The 25,919-nt window shown below is 37.0% G+C and overlaps 1 protein-coding gene across 5 annotated transcripts in view; it reads right to left on the bottom strand.

The window, feature by feature from the left end:
- Positions 1–25,919, bottom strand: part of LOC124825686 (zinc finger FYVE domain protein) — a 43,515-nt gene that overhangs the window by 5,468 nt on the left and 12,128 nt on the right. For all 5 annotated transcript variants that reach the window (XM_047298361.2, XM_088107080.1, XM_047298362.2 and 2 more), the window contains 22 exons: positions 25,526–25,600; positions 25,350–25,421; positions 22,631–22,768; positions 21,634–21,787; positions 21,147–21,514; positions 20,008–20,471; positions 19,124–19,456; positions 18,498–18,722; positions 17,382–17,472; positions 9,273–9,350; positions 8,745–9,035; positions 8,430–8,627; positions 6,126–6,614; positions 5,803–5,964; positions 5,291–5,620; positions 5,110–5,192; positions 4,854–4,958; positions 4,182–4,410; positions 2,335–2,697; positions 1,602–1,703; positions 383–526; positions 12–100 (listed from right to left, as the gene is read on the bottom strand). In XM_047298361.2, coding sequence (XP_047154317.2) covers positions 12–100; positions 383–526; positions 1,602–1,703; positions 2,335–2,697; positions 4,182–4,410; positions 4,854–4,958; positions 5,110–5,192; positions 5,291–5,620; positions 5,803–5,964; positions 6,126–6,614; positions 8,430–8,627; positions 8,745–9,035; positions 9,273–9,350; positions 17,382–17,472; positions 18,498–18,722; positions 19,124–19,456; positions 20,008–20,471; positions 21,147–21,514; positions 21,634–21,787; positions 22,631–22,768; positions 25,350–25,421; positions 25,526–25,600 — 4,583 coding nt within the window. The remainder of the gene's footprint in view (positions 1–11; positions 101–382; positions 527–1,601; positions 1,704–2,334; positions 2,698–4,181; positions 4,411–4,853; positions 4,959–5,109; positions 5,193–5,290; positions 5,621–5,802; positions 5,965–6,125; positions 6,615–8,429; positions 8,628–8,744; positions 9,036–9,272; positions 9,351–17,381; positions 17,473–18,497; positions 18,723–19,123; positions 19,457–20,007; positions 20,472–21,146; positions 21,515–21,633; positions 21,788–22,630; positions 22,769–25,349; positions 25,422–25,525; positions 25,601–25,919) is intronic.

The following is a 25,919-nucleotide window of genomic DNA, read 5'->3' as shown; positions in this document are numbered from 1 at the left end:
ATAGAACAGACCTAAAAGTTTCTGGATCATTTGGATTCCCAAAAAGTGAATGTTTCCACTGTGGTCCTTCCGAGTCATTAAAGGATTTAACAACTTCAACCTACAAAATACAACAAATCTGCATAACCATAGGATTTAACAAACCATTCTTCATCAAAATATATTGAACAGCAGAAAAATTAAAACTAAAACGAATTATTTCAGAACTCTAATTTAAAGAAGAGGTAAAATGCCTTGAATCAAAGCTTACCAAAAAAAAATGTCTGACAGCTAAGCAGCCAAAGATATTTGCATGTCCATTACCGTATAGGCAAATTTACTCTTAGAAGTTGATAGTTAAACCACTTAGAATTCAGTATTGGATTTGAGCATATCTGATTACCTGGATTGATACTCGGGCAGAAAATTTTACAAGACCTTCTTCTGTAAGCTTTTCAGATGCACTTTTTCCTCGAACACCTTTTGTTACAAGCTTAGTAGATTCCCCACCTTTATGCCTTGCAGACAATCCTTCGTCAAAGTGCATCTATATCAATAAGCAGAGAAACAAAGAGTTATTAACAAATAATAACATAAGTTCACCAGATTATTATAATTGCTATAATGAAATGTCTTTTTATGATTTGTTGCATATTTTCTTAGTAAATTTATAAGAATTTACAAGTAAAAGGATCTGAGGACAGAAGGCTTCTTTTGGCTTTGTAAGTCAAATAAGAAAGTTGTCTGCACAGAAAGAATGCTTGCCCTTTCTTCTATAACTCCCAAACTCCTCTTCTTGGCCGTTGTTCAGTTTATGATATGTAATCCAGGAGCATCACTAACCATTTAATAACTATCTTGTGACTAAAAAATGCTTTGACTTAAGTTCTGCATCTACTAACAGGATATACCTCGAAAGATCTCATGGGAGGGGCAAACTCTTGCATTTTGGTTAGTGGGACCTTCACCAATCAATGCAATCTTAAATCTTAAGAGTAAGGGTATACCTATTTAACATTTCAATTTCAATAGAATTTTTCTCAATTCAATCAAAGCTTCTTTTTCGGCCCAGAGACACAGGCATGAAATTAACATACCGATTCACCTTCTTCCTTCTTTCCAAAAGAAAAGAATCTATTTAAGGGTGAATCCATATTGGTACTTCAAAAAAATCAACCTCCATAAGTTAGCAACGAAGAGTGATATCTAGCTGGATAAGTTAACTGTAACCTCAACCTTAATTAGTGTTCACTGAACCAACCACAATTCCAGATTATGTCCCATAATGATATCCTTTTGCCTTCTTAATCATAACAACTTAATCACTCAAGCTCTTCTTTAAATTTAATGTTCTATTTTGTAACAAGGTGCTCAAAACAAAGCATGTAGAATGTACTTGAAGAAAAAAAGAAGGTACTTAGAAAAGTAAGCCAATCATTACTTATAAATTGAACAAAATAAGCATTCTTAAAGATTTCACATCGATTAGACATATGACCAAATTATAGTATATAAATAAGTACAAACATCATTTTCCAAATTAGTTTTGTAAGATTAAGTCAAGCTCACAATCCACTTAGCATGCCATCTTTGCCTTTTATTTTATTAAATTATGGACATACCTTGGCACGTTCCAAATGTCTATTGGCTTCCTCTTGTGAAGAAGAATTCACAAACAACTGAATGCAACACAGTCCAGCAGCAACATGGTCCATTTTGATTACCTAAATATTGTACATCATTAGAAACTAAAAAGATCCCCATAAAAAAAAAAATTAAAAAGTCACAACGTGTATGAAAGCCTGTTATTGTGGTGATGAAACATTTTATTGCATGCAGATAATATAAGTAACACAAAAATGTAGTTTTGCTCCATGCAGGAAACTGTGTTCTAGTTGACAACCTCTTTCCTTGGTTGCATAAGGTTGTTATAAAGGAGGTAATGTGTTTATGCATCTTTTATGAATTGTTGTGGATATTAGGTTTGAGATTTTCGGATATATCTCAAGAAGTCTCTTATATTTGCGGGCATTGGCACTAACTTGCATAACGTACAGGTTCTCAAGTTGTCCAAGACAGTGTTTCTAAAAATGTTTTACACTCTAGGGACAAACATTGGTTAGCCATTGCGTTTTGAATAATATAGGACAGAGTAAGAATTTAATGATCACTGACAAGAACCATACTAAATGGAAAATAAAAAAAGAAAAGGAAACTTGTTACAGGACCCAAGAGAATTTTGGAAAAAACAGCAATCCTACCATACAAACTCTAAATGGTCTTTTGTGTTCCAAATGAAAAATGCAGACACTATGCTCTCCAAAGATAAAGGGCAGACCCAGTAAAATTTTATACCTGAAACCTGTATAAATAATTGAAATGCTTGTGAGTTTCACAATAGAGGCAAATACGGGTAAGGGCTGTCATTGTATACTGATTCACCGCTGCATCCTGAGATTCAGTTGATGACATTCTAGTTGAAAGGACTTCCTCCAAAATAGGCATAGCACCATAACCAATGCACAATTCACACAGATCATCAATTGTTCCATAATCAGTTGCCAAAGAATCTAGTCGTTGGGGTGATGAAGAAGACACTCCACTTGTTATTGATGGCTGTGGTGGTGGGGGAACTTCATCAGGGGGAAAGAACAAGAAGCAAGCATCATGGTAGTGACCATGCCTAAACATAAAGCCAAGCAAATGCTGGCGTGCATACTGCAAAATTTGAAACAACCATTAGGGAATCCAAAAGTTGCAAGCAAATTGTAAAGAACACAAGTCCCATATCACTTAGAGACATCCAAAATAGAGAATGTAAGTGGAAACAATTTTCATCTTATAAGCTGGTTTTATTTGATTAAGTTAAATCCACTTTATAATATGTTATCAAAGTCAGTAAAGGAGTCGCTTACCATGTTATCCTCATATCAAGCTCAATAATGCTAGACATAATGAATAATGCACTGGGAAAAACCCAAGTGGAGACAATCTTTATTTTACAAGTCGATTTTATACGGTTAAATAAAGCCTAAACCACTTTAGTCCCAATAATATATTGTTGTAAGTGGGAACAATTTTCATCTCATAAGCTAGTTTTGTTTGGTTAAGTTAAATTCATTTTGTAATATGGTATCAAAGTCACTAAATGAGTCACTTACCATGTTATCCTCGTATCAAGCTCAATAATGCTAGACATAATGGATAATGCACTGGGAAAACCCCAAGTGGAGACAATCTTCATTTTACAAGTTGATTTTATATAGTTGAATAAAGCCTAAACCACTTTAGTCCCAATAATATATTGTTGTGAGTAGGATATTAAATCATTACTAGAAGTTGGTAGAATATTAAACGTATTACTAGAAGCTAATAGAAGATTCTTAGAGATCATGTAATTATTACCTTAGGATTATAATTCTCTATATATAGAGACTAACACACACATATACATATAAGCCTAAGCTTGTTTTTATCACCTATAAGATGAACCTATTTTTTGTTTGGTCTCTAAAATATTTTTCTTTGGTTTTTAATCCCTCCAATCTAAAGTAACTATTTTTGGTTTCTAAAGTTCTTTTTAAGGTTGATGGATAACATTAAGTTTAGGCATCTAGAAATTTTTATAACATACTTCATGTTGACATAGAACATAGCTCTATCATGTGTTACCTATGAACAGTCACCTGACCTTCCACTAAACACAAATAGTTAAATATTATTGCATGGCAGTGGGGACCAAAAGCAAATTTCAAGCTTTATAGGGATGAAAACCAAAAAACAAAAACCTTTTACAAGGATGAAATCAAAGAAAATTTTACATGAGCTAAATACATATTTAAGCCATATATATACATAAACAAGATTATCAATGGAGGCATAAGGCCAAATTTTGGCATATAAACACACAACTGCACCCTAAGGCACCACCACAGCGAGGCTTGGGTCAGAAATTGTCACACAATACCATTATGGGGGAGTTAAAACATATATATTAAAAACATGGATTAGTCAAACTTTTTAAATTTTAGTTTAACAATAAAAAAAGGTAGAATAAAGACTTGCTACATAAGCCCAAAATCTAAAAACATTTTTAAAAATAATGTGTAGCTATTTTAATTTGACAAAATATTAAGCAAACTGTGAAGTTATGAAAGCATTTATGATCCATTTATTGAGATACAAGGGATAGTTATCCTCACCTCTTTTAAGTAATTAACACATTCAGCATATCTAGTATTATCCAGGTTACTCCGAGGACCATCTTCAAAGTCTCGACTATACACAGAATTATTATTTGCAGACAGTTGTGAACGTCTTGACCTCTCTGAACGAGGGAATGTTGATGGCATGTATAAGATGTTGAGATATGAATCAGCAGAAAGAGAATCATCCAAGATTGTGGGTGCACTTTTAGCCAGGTGTTCATACCTGAAGCAAAAACATAGTCAAATTTACTTCTGTGCAATGTAAAGAATCCAGAGGTGCCATTTTTAACCATTTTTCCTTCCTTTTCCCAGCAAGCAATAATCACAATCAATACTTTTATAGAACTAACCAGCTTTACCAGTCAGAAGTGAAAGCATAAACATGTTTAGGATTTTACTTGAGTACAACAAAACATGTGCCGAGACATCAGATAACTTTTTGTAAAATTAGCAGCAAAAACCCAGATGTAAAAACATCTAGTCATCTAATTATCGGAACAACACCTTCAACCAAAAAGATAAAATAATATAAATTTGAATAGGGAACACAATGCAAATATATGATACAAATGTAGAGACATTCTTGACTCTTGTCTGTGATTTAACAATAAAAACTCTAGTACATTGCAGCAAAAAGAAATATAACATAAATGCATAACATCTTACATAGAACGAACAGCTGAAACATCAACTGGAGGGCCACCTTCAATTGTATTAATAATGTCTAGAATAACTGGTCCAGGGTCACCCTTGTGCAACTGAAGAGCTTGCCTGAAATGAGATAGATATATAATTTGTATATCACCCCTGTCCTAAATAGATATATAATATTTAACTGCGTTTGAGTCCTGACACTAAAATTGATTCAAAGCTTTAATGATGAACTAGCAAAAGTATAATCACCAGAAAAAGGTTAACATACTTAAATTTCACACGAGCATGTCCATAGCGCTCCATCCGAATTAACGCATGACCCCATGCATTCCACACTGGGAAGACATCAATCTAAAGAGCAATATTCTTTCTTTAAAACCCATAATAACATAAATCAAGCACTTCTAATACATAAAAGAGCAAGACTGGTAGGCAGGGGATTTGTCTACCTTACACTTTTTGCAAGTATAAACAGCCATGCTGTACCGTTCCTCTGCAACCAATCTGTCACGAAGATGGGCAGATGACTCTCCATCAGCTATGTCATCAAGAGAAGCAGCAATCCCTGATCCCAAAAGGCTTTGCAGCAGCTCTGCGCGACCCAGCCACCTATCTGCCTGTGACAAAATTTCAGAAAGCTCATCTGTGGATTGACTACCCACACTGGAGCTACCAGCATCAGATGATGTGTCATCGGTATCTCTATTTCTTTCCCAATTACTTGGCAATTCACTACCACCTGCAAGCTTTCTTAGCAATGATTTGGCATAAAGTAGACCCTGCAAATTTAACATTAGATTAATTACATTTTTCATTACAAGAAAATGCTAATGATGGACATTTACAGCAATTCCAACATCTTACAGTGCAAGTAAAGCAATAAATGTGTTACCTAAGACCCATCATTATTAACCACAGATAGAACCTAAAATGAATAAATTACTCTATTCCCATTAAATACCTGGACAAATGTTTCTGTGGCATGATATGCTCGACCAATTGTTTCCATAGATGCATTCTCAGGCAACTGCTGAGAGTTCAAGACATTCTTCATTTGATTAATGCACAAGTCAAGGGCTATTTTGGCGGACACTAATTCATCAGAGCAAAGAGCAAGCAGTGCCTATGGAGTGGAAACCCAAGGAGTCAGCTTAAATGAAATAAGACATCCTATGAAGACACTAAGCAACTACAATCGCTTCAGTTAACACTATCAGTAGTAACAAAGCAACGGCAGTAAATTCTAACATGATATCCTACTGGAAGATCATCTCATTACTATACCTTGAACAATGTGATGTCAGGGGCACTTTCATATCTGTGAGAAGAACGAATGCTTTCATCTTTTGATGGGTCACCTGTAAGCATCCATTCCTCAGTAATTGAAACGGAAGGAAGCCGCTCTTGCCCATCTGTTGAAAAAGATGAAACACGGTCCTCTTGTATTCCAGTCATTGCTTCCCAAGCAACTCTATCAGAGGGAGACAATCCCGAGCTTTTTCTTTTCCTATAAACATCTTTAGGAGCGTTTTTTTCCACAGTATTTTTTGGAGCCCATGAAAAAGCTCTACGAGCCTCTTTTTGTAAGTTACTTAGACTGCTCGTAAAGGATGATCTTTGTGGGGCACCTGATCTTGTCTTCTGTTTTGGTCTGGATCCTGTAAGAGATATGCGATGTTCCCTAGGAGGCAAGCTGATACTGACAGCAATAGCCTTAGTTGCATATGTAGTAATCACATGATTGTCTCGTAAAGAAGGAAATTCCTTTAATATCTACAAAAATACAGGAAAACATTACATTGAATGAGAGATAAGTAATTTAGACGAGTGAACAAAATGTTGCATAAAAATTACAAACATAAACTTGTCATACATAAGGCAGGGGTATCCGAAATGTTTCACTATCATAGTTCTAAAAATCACTCACTTGCGCATAGGATGGTCCAACTCTACTATGCTCTCATGAGGCTGAGTCCCATTTCTACACAAGATTGAGGGCTGGATAGTTAGGTAAGATTGTGCCAATGATGGAATAACCAATCTTCACAAGCTGCTGTAACTTTGAAGAGTTGAACAGTAGAACCATGACCTAAGTGGTTTTGACCCAAACTATCCTTGTCTCAATTTCCTATCCATCTGTCATGGTTCATTGCTTTTCATCTGTCTCCACTCTACAAACCGGCGATATTATCAATCTTGCAAACCAGCGATCTACAACTATGTTCTTTGCTGCTCTCAATAACAGCATGAGTGGTTCTTTGTTCCCAACATAATCACTCACGCCAACAATCTATGCTTACGTTCCTTGCCACCCTATATTTTCTTCACCAACATCTAGTACAGGATGAAGGGTTGAATTTTAAGAAGTGAAAGTGTCTTTAACGCTAAATTATTCTCTCGAATACACATCATCTTTTTTAAAGGGTTACAGTTTTTGTTATGCATAAGACTGTCATTATCTAGAAGCCACTTTGGGCTATCTTAGAATTTGGATTTCTGTCTAGCCCAACACAACAAAATTGACTCATAAGTGAGGGCTACACACCAGTTATATACACTACTTTGGCGTAATCCTTAGTCAACATAGGACTAGATTTCTTTTTTTTCAATACACACCCATGTCCAGCACTATTGGGCTTGGTTCGTGGATAATATGGTTGCTGACATCTTAATAGATATAGGTTAGACTCTACTATTGTAAATTTTGAGTTTAAGTCTGGAAATTATGGCATCTGTTGTTAAAAAAACTATGTTGTTTACTTGAAAAAGAGAATGATTTTATTATTTTCATTAATAATAATTACATTCTCCTTACCTCTATTTGTAGCAATCTAATCTTCTAAAAAAGAGAACTAAGGAAACAATGTACTAAAAAATAATCTAGAAGATCATACACCTATTTTCTCTAATTAGGATAATTCTATAGATATTTTCTCTGATTAAAAAGATTCTATAGATATTTCTTCTAATTACAACATGTTTCTATAAGGATATTAAGCTTGTGAATTGAGTGATAAGTTAGTGTACGGAGTTATATAAAATCTTTATATATAATTGTTATATGTGATTTGCTGGTCTCTAAAGGGACAAGAGAAAAAGGTGAGGGTAGCAAAATAAGAATGTTAGAACAGATTGTGACAGCAAAAAAAGGACAAGATACAAAATGATTGTATAGGAGGAGGTATTGGAGGCATCAATGCAAAAAGTAGATTGATGACTTTTAGTTGTGAAGATGGGGAAAGGGAGACCACGAAGGACATTATAACAAATTGCTAAGAGGGAATACTACATAAATAATATCCCTAGGAATTTTGGCTATCAATTGAACCAATGAAATACAGGAAGTGTAGCCAACCTCACTTAGTGACTTAAGGATTTTGTTGTTGTTGCTATGAGTTGTCATGTAAAGTTTTTTTTGTTACTTTATGTCTATATAAATTTAAACACAACTTTGTATTTTAGGTACGAATTTACAACCCATGTTTCCTGTATTTCAAGATCTTTATTTTGTCAACCTTACTATTAATACTCCAAGATAAATTAGTAGATGGAAAATAATTATTGCTAATTGAAGTAAATTTGCATTACCAATGTCGCAGATTGCAATTGTTTTCTCATCAGTAGCACTTCCATAATCAGATGAGGATGCTCATGCAGGGAAGAACACCTTTGTTGCCATGGCAAGGGCAAGACAGCCAACACACGAAGCCCCAAAGCCCATGAGTTAAGCCGGGAAATCTCAACATCGGACAGATTCCCTTCTCTTCGCTTCAGGAAGAAATGAACCTTCAAAGATACAGAAATGGTCATTTGAGAGATTGAGTTTCAAAACTTCAAAGAACAGTTTAAAATAGTTTACACAATTGAACAAGGTAAAAATATGCTAAATAAATGCTTGATTACAAGAAGTTGCTTTGACCGCAAATTGGGTAAAAGCTGCATTGCACCCATAGCAACTGGCAAAGCATCATCTGTGTCCCTTAATGAAGAAAGAAAGCGCGAGGCTTCAGCAGGTCCTCCTCCATTAAGGGGGTCAGCAGTCAGAAGCTTCACAAGCTGCCGCCCCTGCAATTCTCTCCGTAAATCAATTGATAATCCTGCACTTTCTGCCACTTTAAGTGCAGCAGAAACAGCTCCTTTTCCAGCTAACCTAAGTGCCAGACCCTCTGGATCTTCCTTGCAATCTGCTTCAACCTGAAATACAAACATATTTTAAGGAGGGCATATGAGCGACCATAGGAAACAGGTAATTGAAAAGGACAACAATGTTCCCTAAAATCTAGTATATTATTGGCTTTGGCATTAATTACAGGTAGTTCTAATTCAAGCTATCATGTACAGAGATGAGATAGAAACCTCTGGAGAAAAAGAATAAAACTGGCACAGAATTTCTACATCAGACATGTTACAGTTCAAATGAAAGAATAGAACCTCTTGCCAGCTTGTATAATGATCATCTGCACTCAATATGTGACTGTATCTCTGCAAAGCTTGTTTCATTTGCAAAACCTAAGCACCACAACACGATAAATAATGTGAATTAAGACTAAAAATAATGGATATGAGATATAGGGAAAAAAATAAAACCAGAGCACAGGTATGGGAGAAAGAGTATATTGTTAGAAATATAAAAACAAAGAAACAACAAAGTCACTAAATCATAAAATACATGTAGAAAATGTGGAATTACAAGAGGGAACAAGATTTAAAGCAATGATGTCTCTGTTTTTTTCATTTAGAGGAAAAAAAGGTATCTTTTACAAGGCTGGCATGTATTTGAGTGTTGTAAACTCATTGTAATGCTTGACCAAGATGTTGGCATTTAATGCAAGAGAAAAAAATAATACCATTTATCTTTCATTTCCTAGCAAAAATGTACCGAGCACCAAACAGCCTACATTAGGTATGTACTTTGTACACACAAACCATTTAAGAGTACCTAGGCATCACACCATGGTAGTTATTGAATATAGTGAAAACTTATGTATGAGATTAGTCTCCTTTGTATAGAAAATACACATAAGATATTATATTTATAATAAAGAAAATATGGAATAAGCCCAAAATACAAATAAAGAATAATAATAAAGTAACTATAAATAAAAGATAAAGATAAGATATTTATTTAAGATATCTAACAATCTAATATATCTAACATTCTCTCTCAAGCTGGTGCATACAAATCATATGTACTAAACTTGTTACAAATATAATCAATTATCAGTTCCCGTTAGGATTTATTGAAAATATCTGTTAATTGATCACTTGAGTTAATGAACTTAGTCTTGATGTGTTACGATATAAGGTAGGGGTAATAATAAGGGTTGGAAAGTATATAAGCAGAGATTTAGTATAAGTTAATTAGAGTAAATAAATATAGTATAAGTTAATTAGAGTAAATAAATATATATTTAGGGAAATATTCAATATAAGATATTTATAATTAAAGATATATGCTAGGATAATATACGGAGAGATATTTATATTAAACATAGGGATATTTATATTAAATATTAAATATAGGGATATTTATATTAAATATTAAATATAGGGATATTTATATTAAATATTAAATATAGGGATATTTATATTAAATATTAAATATAAGGATATTTATATTAAATGTTAAATATAAGGATATTTATATTAAATGCAGATATATTCTAGAGGAATATTTAATAAGAGATGGGCGGGAAATAATTAGTATAAATAAAGTTAGAGTCTAGGGTTAAAGACAGGCTTTTGATTATTGAGTTTTCTGACAGACATTATTGTCTTGTGAGGGAGGTTATGCTCTCAAAGTAATTGAAGGAGGTTATGCTCCCAATTATTGTTTACCCTTGTTTATTCAAATATTACCATCAATAAAAGAGATTCATTCATCCAATATCATTCGTTTATTGTTGTGTTACATGTGAGAGAGTGTGAAAGGTTGTATTTGGCTAGTTTACGTACTCAGGTACGTAACATGATGTTTCCATATGCAATATTCTCTTAATTGAAATGACTGTCAATCTTAATGTGTTTGGTCCTCTCATGAAAAACATGATTGTAATTAATATGAAGAGTAGTTTGACTCCAAATTGTAACTCTCTAAGCAATTACTTAAGTCATACAAGCTCACAAGTGAATGAGGCCATAACTCTATATTTTGCTTTTGCTTTAGATTTTACCACAACACTTTGTTTCTTGCTTTTCCAAATGATATCGTTACTACCAATGAAATATCCGGATGTAGACCTTTTATCAGAAGGAGATCATGCTCAATCAACATCTAAATAACAAACAACTCTTGTATAGTTGTTGGAACCATATAACAACTTTTTTCCAGGAGGTCCTTTAATGTACTTTAATATACGGATGACTGCATTCACATGGGGAATTAAGAATTTGGCTTAGCACCTTGATTACAATGGAACAATCACAATGAGTAACTGTAAGATAATTTAATTTTCCAACTAATCTTTTATACTGTTCCGGATCTAACTTAGGCTCCCCCTGATTTGGTAGAAGTTTAATATTATGATCCATGGTTGTATCAACTTAGTTTCTTCCGAAATATCCAATGCATACTTCTTTTGAGATATAACAATACCATTGTTGGATTGTGCCACCTCAATACCCAAGAAATATCTGAGTTATCTAAGATCTTTGATCTAAATTTCGTTGCAATGATGTTGTTTCATCTAGGACATGTCGTGGTTGTCACTATCTGTAAGAACAGTGTCATCAATATATATTATTAAGTAGACACATCCAACACTCGAGTGATGATAAAAAACTGAATGATCTGTCTCACATGGAGTCATACCAAATTGTTGAACAATGTTGCTAAATTTTCCAAACTAGGCCACAGGAGACTGTTAGGCCATATAAAGATTTGCAAAGACAACATAACAACCCAAAGACTCCCCTTGAACAATAAATCTTGGAGGTTGCTCCATATAAATCTTTTCTTGCAAATCTCCATTGATGAATGCATTTTTCACATCCAATGTCAACTACTTTGTCTCTTCTAGCTCTGACAATTGAATCTTATGAGAAATAGAGAAGATTGGGAGGAAATATCCCTTGTGTGTTTAGCATACACATAGGGTAGTTTATTTATATTGTAAGATATGGGCCAATGCCCTTAATACAGAATAGACTAAGCACAAATAACAGAAACACACATCTTAACATCTAACACTCCCCCTCAAGCTGGAGCATATAAATCATATGTTCCAAGCTTGTTACAAAGATAATCAATTCTAGGTCCTCGTAAGGACTTAGTGAATATGTCTGCCAACTGGTTGCTTGAGTTAACAAACTCAGTCTTGATATCTCCGGATATGATTTTTTCTCGAATGAAATGACAATCAACTTCAATGTGTTTGGTTCTCTCATGGAAGACAGGGTTAGAGCTAATATGGAGAGCAGCTTGATTATCACATATAAGTATCATGTGAGTGACATCTCCAAATTTCAATTCACTAAGCAATTGTTTAAGCCACACAAGCTCGCAAGTAGTTGATGCCATAGCTCTATATTCTGCTTCTGCACTGGACCTTGCCACAACACTTTGCTTCTTACTTTTCCAAGATATCAGGTTGCTACCAATAGAGACACAATATCCAGAAGTAGACCTCCTATCAGAAGGGGAACCAGCCCAATCAGCATCTGAATAACAAACGATTTTTGTATCGTTGTTAGGGCCATATAGCAAACCTTTTCCAGGTGATCTTTTAATATACTTCAGTATGCGAACAACTGCATCCCAATGGTCTTCACATGGGGAGTTTAGAAATTGACTCACCACACTAACTGCGAAGGAAATGTCAGGACGCGTAACAGTAAGATAGTTTAATTTACCAACTAGTCTTCTGTACCGTTCAGGATCTGAGAAAGGCTCCCCCTGATTTGGTAGGAGTTTGATGTTAGGGTCCATAGGTGTCTCAACAGATTTACAGTTCATTAACCCTGTTTCCTCCAAGATGTCTAACGCATACTTCCTCTGAGATATGACAATACCATCATTGGATTGTGCTACTTCAATACCCAAAAAGTACCGGAGTTTGCCAAGATCTTTGTTTTGAAAATGATGACAAAGGTGTTGTTTCATCTGAGAGATGCCAAGATAGTCGCTTCCTGTGAGAACAATATCACCGACATACACTGTTAAGTAGATACATCCAGCACTCGAGTGGCGATAGAACACTGAATGATCCGCTTCACTGCGAGACATACCAAATTGTTGAACAACACAACTGAATTTACCAAACCAGGCCCGAGGAGACTGTTTTAGGCCATATAAGGATTTGCGAAGACGACGTACCAATCCAGATGACTCCCCCTGAGCAACAAAGCCAGGCGGTTGCTCCATATAAATTTCTTCATGCAAATCACCATTGAGGAAAGCATTTTTGACATCAAGTTAGTAAAGAGGCCATTGTCGAAGAGCGGCCATCGCAATGAATAGGCGAACAGAAGTCATTTTTGCCACTGGAGAAAAAGTATCACCATAATCCAAACCAAAAATCTGTGTGTAGCCTTTGGCAACCAGTCGAGCTTTCAGACGATCAATTGTGCCATCAGGACCAACCTTGATAGCATACACCCACCTACAACCAACAACAGACTTTCCAGATGGTAATTGGACAAGCTCCCAAGTTCCACTTTCCTGTAAAGCACTTAATTCATCCATCATAGCTTGACGCCAACCAAGATGAGTTAAGGCATCACCCACAGATTTGGGAATTGACACAGAAGAAATGGATGAGAGACAAGTATAAAAAGATGGAGATAATCTGTGGTAATTAAGAACAGTATAATGGGGGAAAGGGTTACGGGTAGAGCGTATACCTTTACGGAGGGCAATAGGCAAGTCAGACTCAGTTGCTGGAGCCGGAGGAGACAGATGAGGCGGCACCGGAAGTGAGTCATGAGGGAGACAATTACGGCGACTATAAACCTGAAGGGGTGGAGGTGAAGGATGATCTTGTGGTGAATGAGAGTCTAAAGAAGGAGAAGGCAAAATGGGTGGAGCATCACCAGGAGGATCACAGATAAGAGGAATATCAACAGTAACAGGGAGAGGTACAGAACTAGAAGATAGATGTGGAAAGTAAAAAGAAGACTCATCAAAAGTGACATCAGCAGAGATAAAATGACGATTGAGGGAAGGGGAAAAACACTTATAGCCCTTTTGTGACCGTGGAAATCCTAAGAAGACACATTTGTGAGACCTATGAGATAATTTATCAAGACCAGGACTAAAATCATGAACAAAACATGTAGACCCAAAAACTCGAAGAGGTAATGGATGCAGAGGGTCTTGAGGAAATAAGATAGAATGAGGGATTTTTTTATCTAGGACAGAAGATGGTATGTGGTTGATAAGATAACATGCTGTGAGAACTGCATCACCCCAAAAACGTGAGGGTACTTGACCATGAATCAGAAGTGTACGAGTTGTTTCAATATGGTGTCTATTCTTGCGCTCAGCCACCCCATTTTGTTGAGGGGTATAAGCACATGAGGTTTGGTGAAGAATGCCATGAGAAGCCATAAACTATTTAAACGGTTGAGAAAGGTATTCACGGCCATTATCACTACGTAAATTTCGAATAGAAACCCCAAACTGTGTTTTTATTTCATTGAAAAAAGATTGGAAAATAGAAAACAACTCAGAACGATTCTTCATTAAAAACAACCAAGTACATCTGGAATAGTCATCAATAAAGGTAATAAAATACTGAAAATCTAAAATGGACTTAACACGACTAGGTCCCCAAATGTCAGAATGAACCAATGAAAAGGGGGACGACGCCCGTTGTGAGACACTACGAGGAAAGGAACTACGCGTATGCTTCCCTAACTGACAAGACTCACACGACAAACTTGATAATGTGGACAACCTCGGGACAAGTTGTTGTAGTTTGGCAAGACTAGGATGACCGAACTGAGCATGAAGAAGGGATGGTGACTCCATGACTACGCCAACATGTGGAGAAGGGCGGAGATGATAAAGGCCATGAGACTCACATCCTGTGTCAATCATGTGTTTTGAACTCCGGTCCTGCAACCAAACAGAATCTTTAGTAAATGAAATAACACAATTAAGAGTACGAGTTAAACGACTAATGGACAATAAGTTGAAGGGAGACCCAGGGACATAAAGTACATGATCAATGGATATGGATTGAAAAATATTAACAGTACCAATACCATGAGATGAGACTCTAGACCCATCAGCCATTGTTACCGAGGGTAAATTATCCGGACATGACAAGGAAGAAAACAAGGACTTGTTACCAGTGATATGATCGGTGGCGCCTGAGTCAAGGACCCAAGGTCCAAGGGAGTGAGTTAGACCAACAAAAGGTGTACCTGTACGTGCAACAGATGTAGATGTAGTGGAACCAGAATGCTGATGATCCTCATACCATCTGAGAAATTCGTTAAAGATTGCAGGTTTGTCTATGGTATTAGATGAAGTAGGATGGTCTGCAGACGGTGATCGGGGAGGTGATCAGAATTTGCCATTGCTACAGGTCGAGGAGGACGTCCATGGAGAGCATAACATCTATCAATCTTGTGGCCTAACTTGCCACAATGGTCACATTTTGGACGTCCTTTACTTGGCTTGTGAGACCGACTTCGATCATCACGTTGAGCAGCCATAACAGAGGAATCATCAGTATGAGGGGATGTCTCAGTGACGGGTTTGCTCGGTATACGCAAAAGAGCAGAACAAGTAGAAGTAAAGTTGGGTATGACAGGAGAACCCAAAATCTGATCACGGACATGAGAAACATCATCAGAGCGTCCGTATAATGCCAACAACATGAAGAACTTTGATCGTTGTTCCAATTCTTCAGCAGGAGTGGAAGCAGGACGTAATATATCATTAAAGTCATGAAGAAGGGCATGAATTTTACCCAAATATTCTGCCATGGGACCAGGATTGCGCGGACCAATAACAGTTAATAGGTCCTGACAAACACCATAAAGACGCTGAGTGTCATTTGTGGATAACAACTTTGCTTGTGCCCATACTTCTGAACATGTTTCATAGGATCGAAACATTTGTTTCAGTGAGGAGTGAATGGTGGACTTTATAACAATGCATAACTGAGCATCAATTTTCATCCAGCGGGAAGTGTCATCTATGGGAGCAGTAGTCACATTTTGAGTAAGATGATCTAAGTACCCCTGACTCTTCAACCAAAGTTTGATGTCGGACGCCTATGTTGCATAATTTGTGCCATCTAACTTGTCAATGGACAAGTGTACATTCACATAATTGGTATATATTGAGGGATCAGAAGATGAGCCACCAATAGAGGTGTTTGTAGACGAGGAAGACGCCATAGAGAGGGAGAAACCCTAAAAATTCAAAGTGCTCTGATTGACGCAACGACCACAGATCCAGAAAGAGGGCGAGGAGGCGATCACGGCGGTGCTGATCGGCGGCGGAAAGCTCTGGCGACGCGCCGGCACGCGCGGCGACAGTGGCGGCAGCGGCGACTCTTGCGGCGGCGCGTGGAGGCGCGTGAGTGGTCTGTTCGCCGCGATCTTCGTACCACGGTGGTCGCCCGGCCGAGACGATTCCGATGGTGTGGTCGCCGGTCGATTCTGGAACTCCGACGACGGCGGCGGCGATGGCAGCGGCGGCGACTGCGACGACAGCGGCAGTGATGGGTGCCGGAGACCGTGGAGTTGACTGGAACTATTCCTGTGCTCTAGATACCATATGAGAAATAGAGAAGATTGGGAGGAAATATCCCTTGTGCGTTTAACATACACATAGGGTAGTTTATTTATATTGTAAGATATGGACCAATGCCCTTAATACAGAATAAACTAAGCCCAAATAACAGAAACACACATCTTAACATCTAACAAGTCTCATCTACCAAATGTCCTTCGGAAAGGTATCTTTTCTAGTCGTAATCCCTTTCCACATTATATTGCTTTGAGTTATAATAGATTATCTTCACCTTTTTATACTTGTCTTTCGTCTATTTCTTTTGTGACCATTCCAAAACCTGTCAGTGATACCAAAACAATGGAGAAACCGACTTGTAAGGTAAGGTTTGCACCCAATTATATATTATAAAATCACCTTATATCTAGTCGATGTGAGATCTCCAATACACTTCCCTTACACAGAGATATACACATCTCAAGCATGGGACTAGACATTAATGGGTGGTCCGATAATAGCCCAATAGTGGTCTGATAGTGGGTTGCACAATAATCCCAACAAACAACAAATCTAGCTAGAATAGGTTCAAACTCGACTCTAATGATATATTAAATACAGTGAAAAACTATGTACGGGATTAATCTCTCTTGTGTAGAAAATACAAATATAGTACTGTATTTATAATAAAGGAAATGGGTTAGGCCAAAAATACAAATACAGAATAATAACAAAGTAATTGAAGATAAAAGATAAAGATAAGATATCTATCTAAGGTATCTAATAATCTAATATATCTAACAAGAGTAATATTGATATAACAATAGAGTATTAAAATAAAAGTATAACTTCACCTCCTTCCTTATGGAATCGTTTTCAGGAAGATGGCAGCTGCACATTGTGAGAACATCCAAAGCAGCATCTAATTCCCATGAGTGCACATACCTGTGACAAAATTTTGAAATTTAAAATTGACATCACAGGCTGAAAAAAATACTGGATATGGAATTTAATAGTAACATAATTATAACCATGCTACAAATAAATAGAAACCATTAAATGCCTTTTATATCTCCAACATGGCCCACTCATCCACAAACCCACTTTACCTAGTGTTGAAATTTAATTACTTACGAAAAATGAGGCAAAATGGACTGAAATCTTGACCATTTGGTCATAGCCACTATAATAACATGTAAAGAATTAAACCACCTAAAAGCTTAAGTTGTCAGGTGAAGGAGGCTTATGAATGGTTTTGAGAAGAATAGAATAAACTCTACTCATGTATTTATATCCTAGTAGTTGGTGATTTCATGGAAAGTCAAGTAACAGAAAGGGCTATCTACAAGTCAGATTAAGTTGAAAAATAAATATTAATAGGTGAGTGAAACTGTGTAAGGGAAAAGTACACCGTTGACCCAGTGTCAATGAAGTGGAGGTCAATGTGGTAATTGGTTATTAACAGGAGTGACAATGCTAGGAACCCCACAGAGTAGACTAAATTAATAGATTTGGTGCTTAAGCCTCAATACTTTTTTACCTAATGGACAAATATTTGGGTCCTTGTGCTCAAGTCCTAACAGGTTTCATGTCTCTATCAAAAAAATGCAAATCACAGAAGACCCTTTAACAATGCAAAATCACACACTGTTTATAACGTACCACTATCAGTAAATGTCAAATAGGTCCCAGCAAAAACTTTAAGCCTACTACTCTTTTGGGATCCACGTAAAATTCACCCAATAATAGTTTGTCCAAGAGAGTATTTTAAATAGTTGGTTACTAGCATTTCCTATAAATCCTTCATCAGGTATATTTAAGGCTACTTTCTTTTTAGTGAAATTCACATGAAATTGACCGGAGAATAATTTGTTAGAAAAAAGTTCACTGCTAGCATTTCCTAGAAACCCTCCATCACAGATATAAACTTGCATCCCACAAAGCCATGAAAAAGGAAATTATTTACAAACCTTAGGGCTAATCTAGCAGCCAGCTGTTTGTCTTTCAACCTTAGGCAGTATTGCCAACTATTACTCCAAATATTTCGCCCCCCAAATCCTTGATGCTGTGCAGAATTTGAATGGACTTCTTCTGTTCGTTCAATGACTAACTGAAGAAGCTGATCAGAGGCCCCATTCCGTAGAAAGCGATCAGACAGTGCAAGAGCATCCATTAACTTTCCTTCATCAATCAGTCTAATAAGAAAGCACAAAGGACAATCAGTAACATGTAAATTGCTAAGAAAGGCAAGTTGCAATTATTAAATGTCTCAACTATATATAAAGAAAATACATGAATATTCAGAATATCGGTACAAACACTGACTGTACAAAAGGTATGCTTGTCCTCTGTTCTATCTCATAAAAAGGTTTAGTGACTTTTCACTTAAAAGTCAATGCAAAGTTCAGATCACCATGAATGAAGCTAAATTGCAATTATGCTAGCATCACTAATCACTAACATGAAACAACATTGAGTAAATAGTGGATGTGTATATCTTGTTTGCATTGATTATACTAAATTGGCAACATTCTAGTTTAAGTGTAATGGAACTTGAAAAAAACTACAGTTTGAACAACAATTTGAACTATAATACCGTTCTACAGCCCTTTCATATGGTTGCTCATTATCCCAATCAAAGGAAAGGAAAACTGTCGTGTCAAGTTGAGAGCCTTCAGATTTTGAGGAATCCAGCCAGAAATCTGAGGCTTCAATCCCATGGCTACTTAGGTCAGACAGAGCTCCAGGGATACTACTCACAATGTCATCAGCATCTGACTCTGTCTCAGTGTCAAGTTCACGAACTCTCTTAACAGAAGTTCGTGCTTCAAGATTGCTGTCATCAGCTGTTTGATTTGCAGTTACAGCAAATTCTGACACACGATGGAGGTTAGTTTGCATCTGTATCCACCTGTTCAGAGTTGGGAACCTGCACACCAGGAAAAAAGGTTAAGCTAATTATTCAATAAAATTTCCAAAATAAGATGTGAACAAAGAAATGTACAGAAAAAATATCTAGCATTATGCTCTGTCTAAAAGCACCAAACACAAAAGAAGAAAAATGATGAAAGGATCTTAAATATTTTCTTCTACCAAACCCATTGCTCCTTACAAATTCTAATTCCTTTCTAACTTACATCTTAAAATAAAATACTTTCAATCTTATCTTTATAAAATTTATGAAAGGCTTTTCTTTAAGAAAAAGTAAGAACTAGCATGACCTACTAAAATAATTTTAATTGACATACCCTAACTCATACATTCATAGTATAAATGTAAGTTACAAAAGGGTGGATGTGTAATGTTATTTATATCTGGAAAAAGGGAGAGACTATATGTTCATTTGTGAACAAGAATACTTTATAGAAGACTTTTAATATTTTATATGAATGATTAAGTATCTAAGAACTTTAAGATTAGGACAAAATATTGTATATATAAAACTGTCATGCCAACCAATTCACACGATACAACAACTACCTTTCAGATTGATCAAGAGCAAACTCATAAAACAAGCGATCAGCATCAGGAGCCTGAAGTAATCCATCACTCAAAGAGCTTGAAATTGATGAGCTACTGCTGTTGTACAGTATACTACTCCCAAATACACATGCTAAAACAGCCCTCACCGGGGATATTTTTGCCAAATGTTTCACCAAATCCAACTGGAGAGGGTACAAAGCCACTCCAGGTGTTGCTGAAGAACGGCAATAGCAATTAGGTTTTGCATCTTTAGATGAGGGAGACAGCACTTTGTTTTCAGAGCTACTCTTAGGAAATGTAGGAACAACAGGAATGCATGCCCACCCATTTCCAGATCGTGGAGGATAAACCGGAGGCACACATGCAGAAATCACCTCATGTACAAAATCTGCATACATAATTTCCGCTACCTTCCCAGCAGCATCAGTACTGCCTCTTTCAAAAACAAGACGGGTCAAAAGCTGCAAGAAATAATAGTAAAACATAGGCAATCAAAAGAACGCCATGTATGCTCAACACATAAAACATGAAAATTTCTAAAATGACAAAAATAAAAGGAGATTAAGCACACGAGGTTCCATCATTGCAAGGTTTAGACTCAAATGTCTTCAGCCTGGTCTCCAGGAGCAGAAAGGCTATTTCTACAGAATACATGACCACCTAGTCACAAGACACCAACCTTACTAACATCATGGCCCAACATCCACATAAAAAACCCAAACAAGACTTTATAAGTAAAAGCATATTTTATTTTTAATTATATGTGAAAGTGCCACAATGGCTGTAGATGTAAATACAAATATATACTCAATGTTGAATACGTGCAATAATAGAACAGTTTTTTTCTAAAATAACAAGCATGTTGTCGACAATAAATAACAAGTAATGATAAATCCTGTTTTTACTTTAGTAAAAAAAATATAGGTACTTTTTTCAAAATTTTGCAAATCCCCGTGTGTAGCAACAATTGCAATACAAAGGGGTAAGATAAATAAGAATAACTTCTGGTTATGAAAAGAAATCTGCCCTCATGTGCAACAGAAACTTGCTTACGATTTTCATAACAACAGTAGTTCTCATCTCTAAACTCTAAAATAAAGCACTGTCAAATTATTTAAATATTTTGAGAACCTTACATCTTTAGGCCATTCATACACGACGGAGAAAAAGTTAAAATCATGTGTAGTATCAGTCCCATCAACTATATCACCAATTGCAGCAACATGAAGAATGAATTGTGAGAGATATGTCACGGGTTTTCCACTCAAGGGAACAAATATTCTCTTCCCAGCATCTTTAATGTCATAACCAGCAGACTGAAGGCTAGACTCTCCGCCACTTGAACTTAAAGGTATTTGTTTAACAACTCTAAACCCAAGCCCAAGTAGAATGTCCTTGTCACTGTTGGAAGTAACACCCTGATCAGCATACAATCCTTCAGCTCTAGTAGTACTTGATTCAGTTTCTTCATCAGCAACAGCTCTTGCAAGGTTATGAAGCTTACCTGATTTAAGTATAAATATATACTATAACCATATAAGAAAGAGAACACACACACATACATACATAACTGTGCTAAATAACAACATTCTTAACATGCTTAAAGGAAAAAGAAAGACATACCACTCAAAAACTGCCGCTTGCCCATGTGCGCATCTTCAATCATCAGATGTAATAAAGCAAGAGCTCGTTCCCTCTGCTCTTGCCGGTGGGACTCTTTAGATGATGTGAAAACAATTTCCCCAGATAGGATTGCCTGAAGTGCTGGAGGGTTGTCCTGGAGAAGCAGACAATATAAAAGTCATTACTGAGATCACAGCATTTGTATGTGCTAACTTCTTCGGTATGGCATTTGGAAGTGATCTTAATAGGATAGAAGCAAAAAAGTATAGGTGTAACTTTGGCACAACCTCAGATACAACAGAAGCCCTAACAAGTCTATACCAAACCAAACCATAAATAACTGACTTTGACAATTATCAGTAACAAAAACTGACTGGCTAAGACAGGATACAGTGCAGTCACTTTGAAGCAGTACATTCAGCACCAAATTCTGATGTGTAAGAAAAGCAACAAATTCATTCGGCAAATCCTGACTTACCAAAGTAAACGTGGGAAAGGACCAAATGTCAAGTACTTATGCTCATTGAAGCTTACGATAAAAGGCTTTGCTGAAGAAGGGAAATCTTTTTTTCAAAAAAAAAAATATTGAATAATTAATGAACCAAGCTAACCCAACATACCCCAAAAAGGTTTAAACTCTGACCATTTCCTATTATGCAAAAACCAATTATGCTCTACTTTAGCAGAGCAAACAAATGCATTGCTAAGTGAGAAGGAGGGTATTCAACTCTAAATTAATTACTTGGAAAACCTACGGTACCATGTCAAACAATCGCATACCTTCAAAACTAAAACAGCTAGCCAAGGAAAAAGAAAGTGTGTTTTGTATCTGTATATACAATTCAATGAAAATAACAAAAGCTTACATGGGCAATATAGTTGACTTAGGCCCCTAAAATCAAAAGAAGAAATAATAGCTTGCAAGTTGCAAGGGACATTCTGGTTTTCTTGAAATTGGTTCCTACTACACCACTAAATAATATATTCAAGTCCTCACCTGCTCCAAGAACTTGTGCAAGCGTTTCAGAAGACGCCCTGCCACAGAGATAACTCCTATCTCAAGGATCTGGTCCCAATAAGTGGAGCCATCTTTGGGAGATCCTCCAGGATATATATCAGACAACATATTTTCGGCCTGCACATTGTATAATAAAGCAAACATCTGATCAACCGGACAAAAGCTTGTAAGAGTAAAGGACAAAAGGAGGACTAGATTTCAACACTATCCAAAGCATATCATGAAAATAAAATATGCCAACTGGGTGACAGTCTTTGAGAAAATCACCGAATAGAATAATAAATATGTCTAGAATGGTTAGTTCCTCACCAATATAAAAAAAAAAATACTACTTCTTTACTCTAACAATCTCTCCCTTGTTTAGAACTTCTTAGTTCTTCAACAGAAGAAGGAATAAAACTGATGAAAAGAATTGGCTTCACCCTATTTGTTTTTGTACATTGAGATCACATCAACAATAAATTTGACAAAAGAAGAGCTTACAAAGGCTTGGACAATCTACATCTAATAAGTTAGCTTTTGAGGTTATGTCTAACCAAAACAAAAGATTCGATATTGACCACCCTCAACAGTCCAAAAAAGGTACCTGGCCCTCTGGTTTTCCCAATGCAACATTTACAAAAAAAAGACTTAATAGCTTCTTTTGTCCCCAGTTGTACTCGATTTTGTCAATTTGGTCCTTGGTTTCAAAAAAGTGTCTACTTGGTCCTGACTTGGAAAATTTTGTGTCAACTTTGTCCCTTCCGTTAAAAAGAAACAAACAGAGTTAATAGTATGATGATATGGCAGTTTCTTTTCAAATTTTTTTTTAATCTTTGGGCCACCTATTCCCTCCTGCCACGTCAGTTTTGCCTTCCCCAAACAGCAGAAACCCTAATTCCTCCACCGACAGCCAAACCCTATCCGCCACCACCACCTTGTCGCACCGCAACAATGAAGTCCAAACCCTATCCAAATGTGCCGCCACCACCCACACCGTCAATGCCGCACAGAACCTGCAAACACCACATCGTCTTTCACCATCAATGCCGCAACCACCCACACCGTGAAACCCATCCACCACCATGAACCATGTCGCGTTGTCACCATCATGCCGCGTCGTCACCACTATGCCGGAAATCGCACAACCAGGTTCGAACCTACCCTCCATCATCAATCTCGCGCAACCCAAATCACCAACAACAACAACATCTTCTTCCTCACGATTAAGACCCAGAAAAACCCAGAAAAATTCCCAATTTTCGAACTCCCAATTCGTGCAGAACAGAAATGAAGGCTTACCATGTGGCAGCCCTTCCCCACCCAAAAATTAGGGTTTCAGATTGGGGAAGAGTGCTTCTGCACTGTTAACTCGCGAGAATTGGGTTTCGGCCTTCCCATCTGCGGTGGCTACTGGTAACGTGATGGTGTTTGGCAAATTGGAGGTCTTTTCCTTTTTGCAGGTGGTGAATTCAAGTGGATGGAGGTGCGAAGATGTGAACTCAGATCTTGTAGGATGAGGCTTTTTTTCTGATTTTGTGGTTTGCATGTTTGGGCTTGGAGAAGGTGATGGAGGTGTGGTGGTTGCAGGTTCTCGCGTTGAGTGGCACGATTCTTACGGCGGCGACGGCCTGAAGTGGGCTTTGCAGTGCGGTAGCGATGGTGATGGCACGAGGCAGTGGCGATGGTGAGGTCGCACTTGGGTTCGCGATCCTGCAGAGAGAGGTTCGCTCTGCGGCAGCGGCGGCATGGCGATTTAGGGTTTTGCTTGGTGTGGTGATTTCTGGTATGCAGGTTTGGTGATGGTGAAAATTGGTGGCGGAGCTCGCGGGTTTGATGGAGGTGTGAGATGGTGGTCGCGGCAGCTTGCGTGAGCTCGTGATGGATGGTGCCTTGCGGCGGCTTTGTAGCACTGGTGGTGGTCTAATGAAGATGTTTCATGGTGGCGGCAGCGCATGATGTTAGCAGCGTCGTAGCTGTTGACGGCGGCTATTGTGGATGGTTCGGCAGCTAAGGTTTGGTGCTTGATGGAAGTTAGGATTTCTGAAGATGGTGATGACGTGGCAGCCAAATTTATATTGTAAAATCCAATCTTTAAAATCCACCTCAACCTCTCATTGACACGTTACCAATTTATACTGCCATATCATCAATTCATTAACACCGTTAGTGTTTTTTAACAGAAGGGATAACATTAACACAAAATTTACTAAGTCAGGACCAAGTAGACACTTTTTTAAAACCAAGGACCAAATTGACAAAACCTATCACAACTGGGGACAAAAGAGGCTATTAAGTCAAAAAAAAAAAGTCCTACAGTCTTAGAGATCCTCAATTCCTGGTATCACAGGCTTTCCCAATGAAATATAAAAAACAAAAAGCAGACCTAAATCTGCACAATCAAGATATTCAATCTTAGGTATGAGAGGCTTGTTGAAATCTCACATCAACTATAAATATAGCTAAAATAGAGCTCTGACAGGCTTCGACACCCAGAAGAGAAAACACAATCTACAACTAAAAAACAAACTTCCCTAAACCAACAATTTGTTAACTTCAACATTGTTTGTCCAGTCCTTAATTAGGTGTGTTGTGAAAATCTCTTCTGCTGCTGCTTGATTTCATCTTCCCATTCTCCCTTCCCTCTTGGTAATTAGTTTCGTATGTCAAGGGGAAAAGATTAACCTGAGTGATGTCCATGGGAAAAAGATAGAAGCACCTGTTTAAGCAATTGCTGAGACATCTTTGCCGACTTCGCAGAAGTTGCAGCAACATCAATACAAAGAAGAATCTGGCAAGAAGTGTACATTCTCAGAACTGATGATACACCAAGCATTTTTTTTTCATTTGAAATAATAAATTATAAATTGCTCTCTCATCATTTTAGGCACTTACTGTAGCCAAGGGACCCAACTGGGAACTTAAAGAGGAAAAATCTAAATCCTGTACACGGGACACCACGTCATCAACCTGCAAACATGCAACAAAAGTATGTGTAGTAGCAATTAGAAACCATTAAGAATGTACTAAAAAGAAAGCCATACAAAAGATTGCAACCCTTACTAGTCAAATGAGTAAGTAATACTGAATAAAAAGTAAATTTGATAATTTGAATTGCTGCATACATTACGAAAAAGGGTGGGGTAAGAGACAAATCATACAAGTCATGATTTGAGAGGGGCTATGCTGTCTATCAACCTTTCAACTTATGACCAGTGTACCCAAAGAAAAAATCATGCCTCACACTTCTCTTCCTACACAACACCATACTTATACGTTGCAGCCATTG

Source organism: Vigna umbellata, chromosome 2 (genome assembly GCF_029865625.1).
Source record: "Vigna umbellata cultivar VRB3 chromosome 2, Vumbellata_1.0, whole genome shotgun sequence".
Classification (NCBI taxonomy): domain Eukaryota; kingdom Viridiplantae; phylum Streptophyta; class Magnoliopsida; order Fabales; family Fabaceae; genus Vigna; species Vigna umbellata.
The sequence above is the reverse complement of the archived record's forward strand: the minus strand, read 5'-3'. Positions and strand labels throughout refer to the sequence as shown.